General features: G+C 33.8%; 1 protein-coding gene across 3 annotated transcripts in view; it reads right to left on the bottom strand.

Annotated features, from left to right (window-relative positions):
* The window catches only part of EXOC2 (exocyst complex component 2), a 280,017-nt gene that overhangs the window by 94,651 nt on the left and 165,776 nt on the right, over positions 1 to 19,590 (bottom strand). For all 3 annotated transcript variants that reach the window (XM_019419921.2, XM_019419920.2, XM_053904947.1), the window contains 3 exons: positions 19,187 to 19,248; positions 15,395 to 15,461; positions 10,954 to 11,070 (listed from right to left, as the gene is read on the bottom strand). In XM_019419921.2, coding sequence (XP_019275466.1) covers positions 10,954 to 11,070; positions 15,395 to 15,461; positions 19,187 to 19,248 — 246 coding nt within the window. The remainder of the gene's footprint in view (positions 1 to 10,953; positions 11,071 to 15,394; positions 15,462 to 19,186; positions 19,249 to 19,590) is intronic.

Raw genomic sequence — 19,590 nt, 5'->3', positions numbered from 1 at the left:
ACAAAAGACCCCGAATAGTCAAAGAAATGTTGGAAAAGGAAAACCAGAGCAGGAGGCATCACAATCCCAGACTTTAACCTGTTTACAAAGCTGTAATCATCCAGACAGTATGGTACACACACAGACCAATGGAATAGAATAGAGAACCCAGAAATGGACCCACAACTTTATGGCCAACTAATCTCTGACAAAGCAGAAAAGAGTATTCAACGGAAAAAAGACAGTCTCTTGAGCAAATGATGCTGGGAGAACTGGATAGCATCGTGCAGAAAAATGAAACTGGACCACTTTCTTACACCATACACAAAAATAAACTCAAAATGGATGAAAGACCTAGATGTGAGACAGGAAACCATCAAAATCCTACAGGAGAAAACAGGCAGCAACCTCTTTGATCTCAGCCAGAGCAACTTCTTAATTGACATGTCTCCAAAGGCAAGGGAAATAAAAGCAAAAATGAACTATTGGGATCTCATCAAGATAAAAAGCTTCTGCAAAGCAAAGGAAACAATCAACAAAACTAAAAGGTAATGATGGAATGGGAGAAGATATTAGCAAATGATATATCGGATACACGGTTAATATCCAAAATCTATAAAGAACTTATTAAACTTAACACCCGGAAAACAAATAATCCAGTGAAGAAATGGGCACAAAACATTAATAGACACTTTAATGTCTATTAAAGAAGACAAAGAAGACATCCACTGACAAACAAACACACGAAAAGATGCTCAACATTGCTCACCATCAGGGAAATACAAATTAAAACCACACTGAGATACCACCTCACAATCTTCAGAGTGGCTAAAATTAACAACTCAGGAAACAACAGGTGTTGGCAATGATGCAGAGAAAGGGGAACCCTCTTGAACTGCTGGTGGGAATGCAAACTGGTACAGCCATTCTGGAAAACAGTGTGGAGGTTCCTCCAAAAATTAAAAATCAAATTACCCCATGACCGAGCAATTGCACTACTGGGTATTTAGCCAAAGGAGACAGGAGTGCTGATTCGGAAGGGCACCTGCACCCCAATGTTTATAGCAGGCTGTTGACAATAGTCAAATTATGGAAAGAGCCCAAATGTCCATCAACTGATGAAGGAATAAAGAAGGTGTGGTATATATATACAATGGAATCCTACTCGGCTGTGAAAAAGAATGAAATCTTGCCATTTGCAACAACATGGATGGAACTGGAGGTTATTATGCTAAGCAAAATAAGTCAGGCACAGAAAGACAAATATATGATTTCACTCACATGTGGAATTTAAGAAACACAACAGATAAACATAGGGGAAGGGAAAGAAAAATAAGATAAAAACAGAGAGGGAGGCAAACCGTAAGAGACTCTTAAATATAGAGAGCAAACTGAGGGTTGGTGGGAGTGGGAAGGAGGTGAAAATGGGTGATGGGCACTGAGGAGGGCATGTGTTGCAATAAGCACTGGGTGTTGTATGTTAGTGATGAATCATAGGAATCTACTCCTGAAGCCAAGACTACACTACTTGGCAACTAAATTAGCTAACTTGGCAATAAATATAAAATAATAACAATAATAGTAATAAAATAAAAAAATAAATAAAAATAAAAACTTTTTTTGCTAAAAATGCTTCTTAAAAAGTATGTTTCTGAGAAAGAAAAAATAATTTTTAAAAAGTTATTTTCATTTCAAAGACAACAGAAAGGATACATTGAACTGAACAATCTTTAAAGAAATAAAATTATCAAACTATAATTAGAACATCTATCCAAGTGAATCTGGATGACTAGGTTCAGTCAAAGTAATATACTTTAAAATTTTTTTACAAATGGATGATGGCTGTACAAATAGCAAAATGGCATTACTTTATGTTATTGAACCATAATTGTCAAATATGGACAAAATAAATGCCAATAACTGCTTTTTAAAAATAAACACTTAATCTCTAGTTGAGGCGGCACTATGAAAACAAATTTGAAAAAAGAACCAAGATAAAACAGGATATACTGTCACCCTGAAATAGAAGAACAGATGATGTCTCTAGGACTCAGGAAGAGCTATCATTCCTTGCTTCCTTCACATTTCATTGTGATTCTAACCTGGTGACTTACTACTTATCTTCACCATTCCTAAAACTAATTTTTCTGTCAATTTTTTTTATAATCAAGTTAACCGTCTTACATCCCATTGTTGAGGCTTCACTTAAATGCTCCAATCTTCTTCTCCTTAATAGGATAGTCTTTTACTTCACAATAGACTGTTTTATTTGGTCACCTACAAAGAATGATCTAAGGGGCATGGGAAATAACTTTACTGCTACTACCTCCTACACAGATGTTTGATATCAAACCATTCTAGAGTAAGTTAATCATTTTCCTTTACTTAATAACTTCCAAAGAATTTCTGGAAATGAAAAACAACTGAAATAAAATGTGAATAGACAGCAAATTTCAACAAGATTATATACAAGTGAAGAAAAAGTCAATGAGAAGAGAAAGCTGAAGCAATTATTCCTAATCATTACAGAGAATTAAAGATGGGGGCGGGGGGAATGAAAGAATAATGTAAGAGACATGGAGAACAGAGTGAGACGGTCTAACATATATCCAATAGGAGATCTTGAAGGAGAGAAAAGAGTGAATAGGAAAGAATAAATATTAAAAGAGGTAACAGCTGACAAATTTCCAGAACTAATTAAAAGTATCAGAGACAAAGGAAAAAAGACAAACAAAACATATCAAGAGACACATAATAGTGGAACTATGAACTATTAGAGATAAAATTTTAAAAAAATCTAGAAAGTAGCTAAAGAAAGACTTTAATATATCTCTCTAAGTAAATGACAAATTATAGACCAAACACACAAAAGGAATGAATACAGAACAACATAATTCACAAACTTTATCTAATAGACATATATGAATGTGGTATTCAAAACTGAAAGATATAATCTCTTCAAGCAAGGGAGAATATTTAAGAAAACTCAAGTTTCAATAAAGTTAACAACATGACATTCTCTGAACTCAGCATGATTAAGTTAGAAATCTCTAACAAAGAGAAAACTATTTCCCATTATGGAAACTAATTGCTGCCTACTCCCCCCACCCCCACCACCAAAATTTTTTGGAAATTTAAAACCATGCTTCTATATATGTGGGTCAAAGAAAGACTCAAAATTAGAAGATATGACAGAACAACTAAAATATCTTATGTTAATATGGGGGAAACAGCTAAAGTGATAGTCTGGAATGTTTATATTAAAAGGTAGAACAGTTTGGAATCAATGAGCTACATAAATAAAACAAGCTAAGGGCTCAAGTTACTGTGACAGAAAACAAGGACATAAAGAGAGATTAGTAAAGCTAAAATTTGGTTCTTGAGAAGACTCTAATAAAGTAAAAAGACTGAAAATACTAAGTCTAAAAAGGGATCACAGTCTTAGGTGCAGCTAAAATTGAAATAAGATGAAATAATCATAAAATAGTTTTATGTCAATAAATTTAGAAATTTAGGCAAAATGGACAAAATCCAAAACAAAACAACATAGGTCACCACAACTAACAAGAAGAAACAGAAAATTCGAATGTTTTTTTTAACCACTGAAGAAACTGAACCAGTCATTAAAAACCATCTCACAAAGGCTTTACCACAGAGTTCTTGTAAATATTCAAAGAACAAATAATTCCAATGTTACATAAACTCAGAGGAAGAAAAAAGGGATATACTCTTTATTTTACAAATTAGCATAAGCTACATATAGCAACATGGATAAATCACAAAAATAATAGAGTAGAAAAAGCAAGTCATAGAAAAATAGATACCATACAATCCCATTTATGCTATCTAAAAGTCAGAAACAGGTAACATTAAACAAGGTATTGTTTAGAAACCACAAAATGCAAAAGTGACTGTCCATAAGGGAGACAGGATGATGCATATATGCAAAGCATGAAGGCTCCTGAGAATATGTTCCATTTTTCATCTCGGCGATGGATGCACTTGTTCATTTTATTTTTCTTTTTTTAAATTTTTTTTAACGTTTTATTTATTTTTGAGACAGACAGAGACAGAGCGTGAATGGGGGAGGGTCAGAGAGAGAGAGGGAGACACAGAATCCAAAACAGGCTCCAGGCTCTGAGCTGTCAGCACAGAGCCCGACGCGGGGCTTGAACTCACGAACCGTGAGATCATGACCTGAGCCGAAGCTGGATGTTTAACTGACTGAGCCACCCAGGAGCCCCCATTTTATTTTTCTTATATCTCACACCTACAAAAGATCCAGTCTTTTGTACACATAAAGTATGTAATATAAAAAATATATGAAAAAAATTAAATCTAGTAAGGAAGTACACCAACATTAACCTAATAGTAATGTAATGTGTTAAAATGTTATTCTAGGGTTACAAACAAAGCATCATAAGAATAAAGAAGAGGATTTGATCCATTTGGCAGTTTGGGAGAATGCGTAAGTAGTCTTTCCACAGGATGGAACACCTGTATCTGAGACAGGTTTTGAAGGATGATCAAGATTTTGTCTAGTTGTGGTTGAGGAAAAGACATTCCAGACCAACAGAACAATACAGGCTATAGGTATATATTCTTAAAATAGAACCTGGTAAAAGCTGATGTTGAATGAATGTTAGCTGAAGGAATGAATGAGCCGAAAAAAATCATATGAAATACTCAAGGAAAGATGAGTGGCTAGAAATCTCTAACAAAGAGAAAATTACTTCCCAGAGTAGAAACTAACTGCTGTCCACCCCTCCCAATTTGGAAATTGGGTATTGTGCTAGGTTTTAGGTACTGGAATACAGGAGATGAATGGCATGAGAGAAAGAGGTAAGAGGGGCCAGATTAAAACAATATGAACAGCAGCCTAAGGAGTTTATGTTTTATTCCTCAGTCAATGAGGAGATGAACATAAGGCAAGGAGGAAGAACAATATAATCAGATCTGTATTTCTGAAAACCCATTCAAGAAAGTCCATAGATAATGAGTTAAAGAGTGAAATTTAGAGCATAAGCAAAGCACTTAGAAGGTAGGTTTCTGCAACAGCACAATGATCAGATGATGAAAAAGAGCTGGTTGTGGACAGAAGAACAAATTAGGGAGGTAGAGACAGATTTGGATGATGGTTGAGTCAAGAACAATTCCTAAGACTCTGGCTTGCTGACTCAATGACTACTAAGGCAGAAAACACATAAAGAAAAGCTGATCTGGAGGAAGAAAGAGAAATAAGTTTTTGGTTTGGGTAAGTTGATCTGAAATCGCAGTGGCAACTTTAGTGATGATGTCTGACAGGAAACAGATCTGCAGCCCAGGAATGAAATGCAAGCTAAAGATATAGATTGGGTAGGAATGCAAGCTGGTGCAGCCACTCTGGAAAACAGTATGGAGGTTCCTCAAAAAACTAAAAATAGAACTACCCTATGACCCAGCAATTGCACTACTAGGCATTTATCTACGGGATACAGGTGTGCTGTTTTGAAGGGACACATGCACCCCCATGTTTATAGCAGCACTATCAACAATAGTCAAAGTATGGAAAGAGCCCAAATGTCCATCGATGGATGAATGGATAAAGAAGATGTGATATATATATACAATGGAGTATTACTCGGCAATCAAAAAGAATGAAATTTTACTTGCAACTATATGGATGGAACTGGAGGGTATTATGCTAAGCGAAATTAGTCAGAGAAAGACAAAAATCATGACTTCACTCATATGAGGACTTTAAGAGACAAAACAGATGAACATAAGGGAAGGGAAACAAAAATAATATGAAAACAGGGAGGGAGACAAAACAGAAGAGACTCATAAATATGGAAAACAAACTGAGGGTTACTAGAGGGGTTGTGGGAGGGGGGATGGGCTAAATGGTTAAGGGGCATTAAGGAATCTACTCCTGAAATCACTGTTGCGCTATATGCTAATTTGGATGTAAATTTTAAAAAATAAAATAAAAAAAAAGATATACATTTGGGACTCATGGGCATCAGTGATAAATGAAGTGGTGGGAATAAATGAGCTCTAAGGAAAAGGTACAGAGTGTGAAGAGGAAACAAGCACAAGCCAAGAGAACAGAAACAGTACAGGAATGATAAAAGATAACTGTCTAGGTTGTTGAATTGTACCTGCTTAGGTTTAAGGTTTTTGATTTAGGACCCCACACCCTATCCAACTGATGACCAACAGTCTTACTTATTGCCAACTTTCCAAAGAGACTTAGTCTTTCTCTCATCTCCAAAGCGACTACTTCTATGTGAAATCTAATATCCTTCCTTGCTTTGGAAAAGCTTTTGTGATTTACTTTCTGTATTGGGGAAGCAATATTTTACTTTATAAATTACGAGGTTCTTGTGTCATTACTATTATCTCTTTATGTCTGTTTCATTTTTCCCTTACCATTTATAAAAGAACTTGAGGCAGTTAAATAATGTCAAAAATCACCTTTCGTATGTAGTAGACAGGGACACATCTGATCAACTTATAATTCCTGTCTCTAATCTATTAATTTACAACTAACTTATTATATAAAAATAGCCTCTAAACAAAACTTAGCAGGAGAAGAAATGAGAGAAACAAAATATAAAGAGATAATATAATGAGGACACAAAACTATAGTCATTCACAAAATATATTGAATTCAAATGGCTTCAATGAAACTTGAGAATTATATACAATTAAGCTAAAAAATTATCAAATATATAAAATATGGTATGTATGGTTCAAGTGATACAAAAATCTTTAAAACTGATTGCTGTATGTAAAGGATCTTTCTAGACATGTGAACAAAAGAAGCTGCCCTCTCCCCACCCACTATGTCAGAATTTCTGAAAGAGATTTAGGTGCATAAAATAAAACATCATTCAAGAATTTAATGCCAAAAAAAAAAAAAAAAAGAATTTAATGCCCAACTTGTTTAATGACTACAGTCCCAAGTCAGTCAAAAATCTGCAACTATACAAACTCTAAATTAGAAGTTCACTTTTTAAAGACTGGAACAGGTTAAAATAGCATTTTATGTAAGAAAAAAAATTCTTTGGAATTATGTAATTACAGCTACCACAATTATGTGCTAAAATTTATTAACCATATAGTTCTGGTCGTCTGTTCTCAAAGGTCTCAAGAGTTAATGACTTACAGCAAATTTGGTTTGAAAAACTGTATTTCCTTAACCTTGTAAGTATGTTTTTTTGTTTGTTTAATTTTTTAAAAATGTTTATTTATTTTTGAGAGAGAGAGAGAGAGAGTGTGTGTGTGTGAGCAGGCGAGGGGAAGACAGAAGCAGACACATAATCGAAGCAGGCTCCAGGCTCTGAGCTGTCAGCACAGAGCCCAATGCGGGGCTCGAACCCACGAACCATGAGATCATGACCTGAGCTGAAGTCAGAGACTCAACAGACTGAGCCACCCAGGAGCCCCTGTAAGTACCTTTAAAATGAACTCTACTAGAATATCAACAATGAACATATCAAAAAGTGTTAAACTACCAAATAGGGAAAGCATGCAAATTAAAATACCATGAAAGAGTATTTTTATCTATCAAATGAAAATATTAGCATCAGCAATGATGACCAAAATGTGATAAAACCAGCTGCTGAAAAGCAACCTGGTAATATTTACCAAGGGTCTTTGGAGCTCTAATTCCACTTCTAGGAATCAGTTTTGAGAAAGTAATAAAACATGTCATCAAAGATTATCTTCACCTCTCAGTCACAACAATAAAAATAACCTTAAGGTTCCCACTAGGAAACAATTTAAAAAAAAAATGGTACATCCACATTAACTATCGTTAAGACATAAAATTCACATCTACCTATTTAATAAAGGTCTTCACAACAGAATAGTCAACAGAAAAAGATATATTCAATACAAACTGAATTCAGAAAAATGTTTCATATTTTATTACATATACACATATAGGTATATGCTATATATAAAGTACTGCTTACTATTACTAGATATACTAAAACACAACAGTGTTTATCTTGGGGTATTATAGATAATTAAATTTTTTAGACTTTTCAGTATATATTTTTAAAAAATGTTTATTTATTTATTTTGGGAGACAGAGATGCACACGCAAGTGGAGGGGGGGCAGAGAGAGAGACAGAGAGACAGGGACACGGAAAGGGAGAGGGAGAGGGAGAGGGAGAGGGAGAGGGAGAGGGAGAGGGAGAGGGAGAGGGAGAGGGAGAGGGAGAATCTTAAGCAGGCTTCACTCTCAGCACAGAGCCCAAGATGGGGCTTGATCCCATAACCTCAAGATTATGATCTGAGCCAAAATCAAGAGTCAGACACTCAATTGACTGAGCCACCCAGGTGCACCAGTATTTCTCCTTGTTAAAAATAATGATTGATCTTACTTTTATAAGCAGGAGAAAATGTATGCCTGGGAAAACACATTTTCAAGGATTACAATAAACAAAATGGAATTGGCAATGCGAATGGAAGTGCATGCAAATGACAAGACACTCACTGCTGGAACTTGCCATTTGGGATCCAACAGCACAAAGTCCATTTAAGGCTTATAATAGGGCTTATTATAAAAGAGGTAACCTATAGGATGAGTTTGATACACTGATCTGATGAATTACCATTTAATGTTGTTTCATAAAGTCCAAAACAATATACATTAGCCAACTGACTTAATGTCCTATTTGGTTTATTTTCATGGGAACAATTTTGTTTTTTATTTTAAGATGTATGGTACTGGACCAGAAAGCATTCTGGATTCAGAATTAGAATACTTAATTTTAGGTTCTGCTTTGCCCTACTACTTACAGGTCAAGTCATGAACATCTCTAAGCATATTTCCATATGAAAAAAAAAACAGAGTTAATATTTTCCTTAATTACTTCACAGAGTTATTTGCACTAAAAAAATGTCTGTATGAAATCATTCCAGTTTTAAATGATCATTGATCATTAAATTTTAACAAACTCCTGAAACATATAGTTATTAGTGTACTGTTTCTATATTAAAATTAATTCCGCTTTTGAAGAGGAGGATCAAGATGAAGGGAATTAACAACTGGACATTTTCACGCTTCTACTGGTAGAAGTACTAATAAGAAAGCAGAAGGAAATATGCCTAGAAGACCCTCAGTAAACCACCAATCCTTTCTGGAAGGAGATCTGAGAGAATGTCTAATGTCTTGTGACACTAAATTAGAAGTCCATAATGCACTGTTATTTCCAAGAGCAGAAACAGAGTGACAACATGGATAACAAACTATTTGTGTAAACAATGTGCCCCATAGTTTCGCTGGGATCTTTGCCTCTAGAGTTGTCATTTGAGAAGGGAACTATGTAAAACAATGGAACTTGGCAGTGTTTTTCCATTAATGCAAGAAATATATTTTACTTGGTTGGCATCATGAAATTAATGGATTCACTCATAATAAACAAAATCAGCACATCTACTATCATCTAAATCTAGTTTACTGCCTATTCATTTAATATACAATTAATGATTTCAAAGTATTCAATGTCAATGATTAAAAAAAATCCTAATTCTGAATGTGAAATATAGCCCATCATTTATCCTAAGCTGTACCCCCAGATCCAATAACATATTACCTTGATTTCAAAATGATATCAAGACTAGGAAGGATATCAAAGGCATGTCAATTTCATTCTATTTCTTTATTACACAAACTGAAGCAACAATTACTACTCATAACTTTGTAAAAACCTAAAGAAAACCAAGCTTACTGCTTCTGTTATATGCAAGTCCTAATCATTTTATGTATTTTTAAATGATCAAAAAACTGTTCAATAAATATATTTGTGTCACTATTGTTACTGCACAAAAGCAAAGTGCCCACTTTCTACAAATACTAATTCTTTGCTGCAAGAGAGCATCTTGCAATTCTCAACACAAAAATTTCTGGAAATAAACTCAACATTTGACCCTACAACCTTAAGTCACAACATTTCTCATCAGGATGATTAATCTTTACAAAAAGGCAGGAAAACAAGACAGAGCCACCCACTTTGACATTTTCATTCTTTGAAGAAAAAAAAAATCCATTTCTAGTTCACAAAATGGAACTATCACTTATAAAAAGCATGCAATCCATCACAAGTACTTTTTGATTATAAGATTAACAAGATCATTATCTTTCTTATTTTTTGCACCGAGAAAACTGTAAAAATGGTTCTTCGTTTTACTTAGAAATCTGATAAATCTTTGCCCAAGAACCAACCAACCTTTAATAACAAGGTTACTTCATTTTTTTCCTTTTCTGCTTACTTGAAAAATATCAACAACAAAGTATAATATCCAAAAAAACCCCCTACTCCATGGATTTATACAGGACTCATTTTTGTCCGACTTTGCTACATCCATGGATTGGAGAGTAGAAAGCATGTTATTTTTCAGGTAAGTTATTAAGCATCCTAAAGCAGTTGTAAGCCAGGCTCGTGTTGTGTGTATCTGTGTCTGTGTGTGTCTCTGTGCTTGTGCACCTGTACCCATGCTTAAGTAGTAAAAAGCAAAAGCATCATTGTGGTCATTTGGAAAGGGGGAAAGGAAGAAGAGGTGTGTATAAGCAGGAAAAGGTTTTTCTGCAGGCTCAGGGAGTTTGCTGTTGGCTCTAAAGTAAAAGCTTTAACCTAAAAGGAGACAAATACGAGATGATTCTTAAAGATTTCGGTTGAAACCTTTCTTTCCTATTTCCTTCCCTTACTTTGAGCAGGTTAGGTGGGGAGTAAATCAGTTTTCACCTTGAGAAAGCTCTGATCTAGAGAAAAGAAGAGAATATTAACAATTCAAGGTGAGTTTTAAGGACAGGAATCATTCAAAGTCAGGGTGGAGTGAAGATGGGGAAGGAATATGGATGTGGGGAGGATCAGGAGAGAAAAGTTTAGGAAAACCAAAAGAGAAAGGGTGCTAGGAAAATAGTTTGGAAACTAAATTGATAAAACCACCAACCTGTTCAATTTAACATAATTTATTTACCTGTGTTATTTTTTCTATTCCCTGGAAGTTGTGCTTTTCAAAATGTTCTGCTATGTTTAGGAAGGTGTGACGTTCTAGGTAGCAGCAGTTACTTAGGACTATCAAAAGTCTCTGTTCCTAAAAGCAAAACAAATATTTAGAAAATTATCTTTATAGTAACAAATTGAGAGTTAGCACTTATTAAATTTAATTATACTCTCTTATAATTCAATAATGTAATTACAATGTCAATATTCAATGTTTTACTTTCCATGGTTCCTTCTTTCCCAATAATAATATAAAGAAAAACAATACAATTCTATAATTCTACTAACTGCTTGTTATTACATAATACACTAAAGAGTCAAATAATGCTGCCTTTGAAATTTAATAGCTATATGGAAAAACAGTTAGCTAGTAAGCTGTTGTTCTTATGAAAGGGGTTCTACTTTGTTGGTTATTCTACCTAACATTTTTTGTACCAAAAAATGCTATAAAAAGGGGTATTTTAAAATAATTACAAAAAATGTATAAACTAATAGAAAATAATTTATAAATTTTTCATAACTTGAGAGAGAATTAGAATGCTATCCATACTATGGGCTCCTTCAAAAAACTGGGCCTTCATAGATGTTTTTATGTAGAACAGTTTCCCTCCTTATGGGGAGGGATGGGACAGGAGCTAGGAACTCTCCCACAGTAACAGTCATGAAGAGGGCTAAAGCCTCATATTCTATACTCTCCAGGGTTCTAGCCACTTTAAGGTAATTTCTTATCAAAATTACCAGACCTCAAGGCTGATGAATAAACATCACTTTACAATTCAGAAGAACTATTTTTGTAAACAAAATTCCAGGAATGGCATTTGTCACTGCTGTTATGGCTCACCAAGAACACTTTCCCATGGTCCCTCAGTGTCAGAGCATTCTCTAGAACAATTTTGAGTAATTTAGAGCCTTGATTGAAGATCCCTTAACTAAACACTAAGGCAAAAGTACTTTTCCAGGAAAAATTTTCAGCCATATTTTACTTACTGTTTTGTCTATAACTAATGTTAAAGTCAATATAATAAATGTGAGGAAAAAACAATATAATAGATATGGAAAATAAATATATCCCTGTTTTTTGAGGTACACTCTGAACTCAAATGTCAAGCATAGCTATATCTCCCAATAATTTCATTTAGCTCCATCAAAAATTTTAAAACTTTCTAGATTTCTTTATTTAAAATATTACTATATTTATTGCTAGCTGAATTTGGCCTATTCAACAAATATAACTGAAGGGCAAGGAGTTATTAAATGCCTTCAAAGAAATGAAAGGTTGTTAGTGGTCTTGAATGAATCTGTGGATGGGAAATAAATTATAAAACAAGGAAAACAGGGTTATGGTATATATACCACTCCTCCACATTTTGTGTATAAATGGCAAGTAAGAATCAGAAAGAATGTAGTAAACAGCCCTGCATAGGCACTCAGGCCACACTTGGGGAGGGGTATATTCCCTCTTGCTCCATGCCTGGTGTTACCATTATGGGGTCCTCATAAAGAACATGAAATAAAGTAAGCGTAAAGTTTCATCAGCTGCTCTAAACATGCTCTGCTCTGTAAAAATCTCAACTGGTTTTTCAGTTATAAGATCAATCCTCAATTACCTTTCCCTTCAAGAGTCTTCCCCCCCAAATATTAGCCTTATCTAATAGACCCCTAAGCCTGCCACATCTTCTTTGCCTGGTTAATTAACTCTCTTAATTTTTCTCCTTGTAATTTGCATGGTTCTTCCCCCAAAATGGAAAAATAATTTGAGTGATTTGAAGTCTTACTCTTGGTAAGCGTATTTTTCTTCTCACATCTAACCAATCATAAGAAGTGAAAGTGGGAGGAACTGAACACCACAAATAATCAAATTCTTAAACTTGGATGACAAATTAAAAGCTTATTAACAATTTAGATGAATATGTATGTTTGAAAATAACAACTCAATCTATCAAAGGTAGTACTTGCTAATTAGGCTATGGCTTTATGCATTATTTCAATTATTTTTCACAGAATCTCTCAGATGTAGGCATTACCATCCCAATTTTGTCCAGGAGAAAACTAGACAACCTCAATGACATGTTCAAGATTCTTCAGTTAGTAAAAAGACCAGGCAAACCTAGACCTTCCTTACCATAACTGCTTCTCTGCTGGATAACAGAACAAGACCCTAAGAAGATCTTGATGATCTGTACCAAATCTAATGAGAGATCATCCAAATGTAGCAAAACAGGAACTGAATTTGGTACCAAATGAATAATTTTGGGAGCAAAATGGGAGCGACAAGGCCCTTGATTAGCAGAATCAAGTATGAAACACCTGGAGTTTGGCTGACAGTAAACTCAATAGGAGTCAATAGAGGTGTTAACATAAGGTGTAGTTCTGGCTGCTTCCCAGTTACCAGGGTCACATCAGAGTCCTATACTCCACCCTTGAAAAAGGACAGAAATAGACTAATAGGAAAACCACTGCCATATTAACTAGGAAATGCCTAAATGATTTAGGGTCTTAACCAAGAAAAAGGAAGATTCCAAGCCCACACAACAACTGTTTTCAAACACTGGAAAGATTGTCATGTAGAAATTAGGCTTGTTCTAAAGGACAGAGAAAAAAGCACAGCTGGCCCAATAACTCACAAGGCCCTTCTCAGTTTAGCTCTTTCCTCCAGCCTGTGTCCTTCTCTAGTCTTCTTTCTATGTTCACAGTGGAAAAAATGGTTTAAACTCACTACATCAACTTCCTCAGCTCCTACTGGATCTTGACCCAGTGCATACAGATGGCCCATTAGCAATCCACTGATATGTTTCCTCTACAGTCACACATGACCAACTAACTGTCAAGCCCACAAGGCTCTAGTTTTCATTTGACCCCACCTAATCCTCCATCAGTCTGCAATACTGTTAAATATTCTTTGGTTAAACACGCTTTTCTATCTCAAGAACACTGCTCCATCTGGATTTTCTTCTTTTTCTCTATTATTCTTTTTCAGAAAACTTTGAGGCTCTCTGCTTCTGGTCATCTCATAAATACTAGTATGTTCCAAATTATTTTTATATATTATATTAATTTTATACATTTGGCCCTCCTCTCATTCTACTAGTAGTTTTCACAGTATACTCATCCACTCCCAGGTCTTATCTTGCTTATACAGTTGACCCTTGAACAACACAGGTTTGAACTGCAGTGGTCCACTTACATGCAAATTTTTTTCGAGGTAAACACAGCACAGTATTATAAAGTAATTTTCTCTTCCTTATGATTTTATTAACATTTTTTTCTCTAGCTTACTTTATTGTAATACAGCATATAGTAATAACACAAAATATGTGTTAATTGACTGTTATTGTTAAGATTTTCACTCAACAGTAACTATTTGTAGTTAAGTTTTAGGGAAGTCAAAAGTTATACATGGATTTTCGATTGAACAGGGCATTGGTGTCCCTAGTCCCCATATGCTCAAGGGTCAAGTGTAAATTACTAATTCACAAATCTGTATCTAGATTTCTCTCTTGGGGTCCAGGCAAGTATATCTAATCACCCACTAAATATCTCTCCTTGAATGTCACTCATTCAGTACATCTGGTCCCAAACAAAATTTTTAATCTCTCCTAATATAACAAATTTCTTATTTAGGAATTCACACTTATAGTGTGTAATAAATGAATGAATAAATAAATATAGTGTTTGTGGGAATGATATAGGGCAGGAAATTTTGGTCATATGTTTTCTTTCTTGAGAGATACACATACATATATACATATACACAACCACATCCTTCAAGCAAATGACAAACCAGAGGGAGTTATTTTTTTTAAGATGGATGGGTTTAGAATTGAAAAAAAAAAAAAAAGATAGATGGGTTTGGATTTCAAGACCTGAATTTATACATGTAATAAAGTATGTGTGTGAATCATCCCTAAATACATATATATGTTGAAAACTAATCTAAGTGTGTGTGTGTGTGTGTGTGTGTATGTACACACACATATATATATAAAAGGTAGTATAATTTTGTTTTTGCTATGGAACTTTATGTTCAAATGAAATACTATTAGAAACTATTAGGAATCAGAGCTTCTCTGATTAAAGGGGAAGAGTATGGGGAAATGGGCCCTTTTCTTCTGCTTCCTCTGCAACTTTCACACACCAGGGAACCACTAGGGCATGTATTTTCACAGTCACAAACCTGCATGATGCAGGAGTAGATGGAATTACTTAAGTTACAACTTTGGCTAAAGAGTTTTTAAGTGTGGAATACATATAAAATTATGTTTTTACTAAAATTTTCACAAAAAACCAGTCCCAAAGTATAGAGCAATATATTATAGCAGTTATACAATAGTAATCAAAGTAATTTAGGCTGATTTGTAAGTCATTATATAGTTTTAAAATGATATGTTTAGCTTTCTATTTATCATCTTACTTACAGAAGTCAAACTGAAGTCTTCATGGATACTTCCAAACAAATCAGGAGAAGAAACGTCAACAGAAAGACTAAATACAAAAACAAGTAAGAGAACAGTGACAATTAAAGTACTAAAATTAAAAATGTTAATATAATGTTATATGCTTATTACACCTCAATTAAAAAAATGCAATAAACCCTATGTAAATTTGACTTTAAAATCTTGGTCAAAAATCTCATAACTCTGTTTTTTATATTAAACAATTAACAGCTCAAAGTAGACACTATAGGCTATCTATTAACAGAGGCCATATGACATTTGCTTTTGGATCTTCCCAATACTCAGTTAAATTTTTTAAAAATCACCAAAGGGGAAAATACCAGATAGTTTAGTTTTTAGGTATAGACTAAATTAATTGAAATATTTTTGCCTATCAGAATCTCCAGAGGGCTTTTTCAAGCTCATTTTCATAGTAAATCACTTATAGGTGAGTTGAGTTAGGAAATTAGTTAATAACCAACAAGTGACCAGATATACAAAATTGCAGGGAAGGATATACTATAAATCTACTGATTAATTGATATAATAGAATCATAATAAACACTTCAGTGAAAATTCTTTTCTTTAAACCTAACCAATGGATTTTAGATTCATATGGAACACTAAATAGATGAAAATAATAAATAATATCTTAGAAGCAATAAAAGTACCAATCTGAAAAATAATAATAAATGAACTAAAGAACATTAAAATAACACAAACTGGTATAAAACATATATGAATGAATGGAACAGAAAATACAGTTAAGAAATATATAGAGAACCCTAAAGACTTCACCAAAACTACTAAAATTAATAAATGACTTTAGTGAAATCATAGGCTATAAAACCAATGTGCAGAAATCCATTGCATTTCTATACATCAATAATGAAGCAGCAGAAAGACAAATTAAGAAAAAAATCCCATTTACAACTGCACCAAAAATAATAAAATACCTAGGAATAAACTAATCAAACAGGTGAAAGATCTGCACTCTGAAAACTAAAACAATGATGAAAGAAATTGAAGATGACACAAAGAAATGGAAAGATATTCCATGTTCATGGATTGGAAAAACAAATATTGTTAAAACGCCTATACTACCCAAAGCAATCTACACATAATGCAATCCTCATTAAAATACCAATAGCATTTTTCAGAGCTAGAACAAACAATCCTAAAATTTGTACAGAAGCACAAAAGATCCCAATTAGCCAAAGCATTCTTGAAAAAGAAAAGCAAAGCTGGAGGCATCACAATTCTAGACTTAAAGTTATACTACAAAGCTGCAGTGATCAAAACAGTTATGGTACTGGCACAAAAACAGACACATAGATCAATGAAACAGAATAAAAAACCCAGAAATAAACCACATTATATGGTTAATGCAAGAATAACCAATGGGAAAAGGACAGCCTTTTCAATAAATGGTGTTGGGAAAACTGGACAGCCACATTCAAAACAATGAAACAACCTCTTTCTTACACCATACACAAAAATAAATTCAAAATGTATGAAAGCCCTAAATGTGAGACTTGAAACTTTAAATCCTAGAAGAGAACACAGGTAGTAACCTCTTTGACATTGGTCAGAGCAACTTTTTCTAGATAACTTCCCTGATGCAAAGGAAACACAAACAAAAATAAACTATTGGACTATATCAAAATAAAAAGCTTCTGCACCCCAAAGGAAACACTCAACAAAACTAAAAGGCAACCTATGGAATGAGAGAAGGTATTTACAAATGACATATCCAAAAAAAGGTTAGTTTCCAAAAATTATAAAGAACTCTAAAACTCAACACCCAAAGAACAAATAATCCAATTTAAAAATAGGCAGAAGGGTGCCAGGGTAGCTCAGTCAGTTAAGTGTCCAACTCTTGATTTCAGCTCAGGTCATGATCTCACGGTTTGTGAGTTTGAGCCCCATGTCAGGCTCTGAGCAGACAGCATGGAGCCTGCTTGGGATTCAATCTCTCTCTGCTCCTCTCCCATCTCAAAATAAATACATAAACATTTTTTAAAAATAGGCAGAAGACATGAAAAGACATTTCTCCAAAGAAAACATCCAGATGACCAACAGACACATGAAAAGATGTTCATCACAAATCATCAGGGAAATGCAAATCAAAACTACAATGAGATATCACTTCACACCTGTCAGAATGGCTAAAATCAACAATACAAGAAACAAAAGGTGTTGGCGAGGGTGTGGAGAAAAAGGAACGCTTATGTACTGTTAGTGGGTATGCAAACTGGTGCAGCCACACTGGTGCAGCCACTCTGGAAAACAGTATAGAAGTTCCTCAGAAAGTTAAAAATAGAACTACACTATGATCCAGCAGTTGCACTACTGGGTCTTTCCCCAAAGGATACAAAAGTACTGATTCCAAGGGATACATACACTGTGATATTTATGGCAGTTTTATCAACAATAGCCAAATTATGGAAAGAGTCCAAATGTCTATCAACTAATGAATGGATAAAGAAGATGTGGTATATATGCAAAGGATTATTCCTCAGCCATTAAAAAAAAAAAAAAAAAAAGGAATGAAATCTTGCCATTTGCAGCAAGGTTGATAAAGCTAGAGAGTATTAAGCTAAGCAAAATAAGTCAGTCAGAGAAACAAATACATGATGATTTCACTCATATGTGGAATTTAAGACACAAAACAAAGAGAAAAAGAGAAAGCATGAGAAAGAGGCAAACCAAGAAACAGACTCTTAATTTTAGAGAGCCGATGGTTACCATAGAGGAGAGAGTAAAGGGACAGGTTAAATAGGTGATAGAATTAAGGAGTGCACTTGTGATGAGCACCAAGGGATATATGGAACTATACTGCACACCTGAAACTAATGTAATACTGTATGTTAACTATACTGGAATTTAAAATAAAATAAAATAAAATAAATAAAAAGTTCAGAAATATATTGCACTATTTGGTAGAATTCAATGGTGTCTGAAACAGAAATTGCAACAAAATAATACGGAAAGAAAGACTTATTAATCAACAATATCAGCAAACTAACAATACAAGTTCTTGGTGGATTATGTTAAATATATAAAAGCAAATCACAGAAAAACTAGAAGAGTTAAGTATTTATTAGGTCTCAGAGAGGTAGTAGTATTATATACCTAAAGGCAAAAACCAATACCAAGAAAATCACAAAAATGGAAAACTTCTGAAATTATCAATTACAGATATAAGAGGCATCTATTTCAGTATTTAACCTTAGGTTCAGAAAAGTTACACGTGTCAAATACATTCAGGTATCATTCAGATAAAATAGATTTCTGAAAGACCCTATAGAACAACATTATAAAATAATTATTACCAGAATTCATAAATATTAACAATCAAAATGTGTTCTTCTGGAACTCAAATAACTAAGCCCGACCCTGACTTAATTCTACTAGCAAAATTAGTCTTTAACAAAAGTATTGCTAAATCTCTAACACCAGAATTCTAAAGGTTATCAACTAGGAGTTATATATTTTAATTTTCATTCTTATTATTTATAAAACTTGTTCCTTTCAATAATTAGTAAGCTAATAAGGTGTTCAGTTTGCTCAACATGTCTCTAGTAATACTAATTAAGATGAGTTCAGAAGATAAATCATATAAAAAATATAGGTCAAATATATAAAAATATGATTTCAACATACGTAATCTATCTCTTCCATTGCCTTAGGATATAAGATCACATATAAAACATTATTCTGTATTTTTAATCTTCCTAAATACATCAATGAGGTTAGTGTTAGTTTACTTACTGTGTAGTATCTACATCTGCATCAGGCTTAGTGCTCAACTGTTCCAGACAGTATATAAAAATCTAAGTCAAAAATAAGAAGTTTCAGTGGCATGAACTCTTAGATACTGACATATTTGGACATTAAAACTAATTTTATGTAAATAAAAAACCAGAAATATATATACTGTGTTATATGTGTATGTACGCATGTATATCTCCCAGAAGTGATAGAATATATATCCTATATACATACTGTTTATGTATGCTCTGGGTATATATATGACAATGCATATAACATAAGTAATGGTCAATTAAAAGCATCTGTGTTTTTCTCTGACTATAAAATCTTGAATATATTTTAGGAAAAAGACCTTTTCCTTCCTCTCATCCACTCAGTCACATGCTCAACTTTATTAATGTCCT

Source organism: Panthera pardus, unplaced genomic scaffold (assembly GCF_024362965.1).
Source record: "Panthera pardus isolate Hobbes unplaced genomic scaffold, ASM2436296v1 HiC_scaffold_17, whole genome shotgun sequence".
Taxonomy (NCBI): Eukaryota; Metazoa; Chordata; class Mammalia; order Carnivora; family Felidae; genus Panthera; species Panthera pardus.
This window is presented reverse-complemented; position numbering and strand designations above follow the sequence as displayed.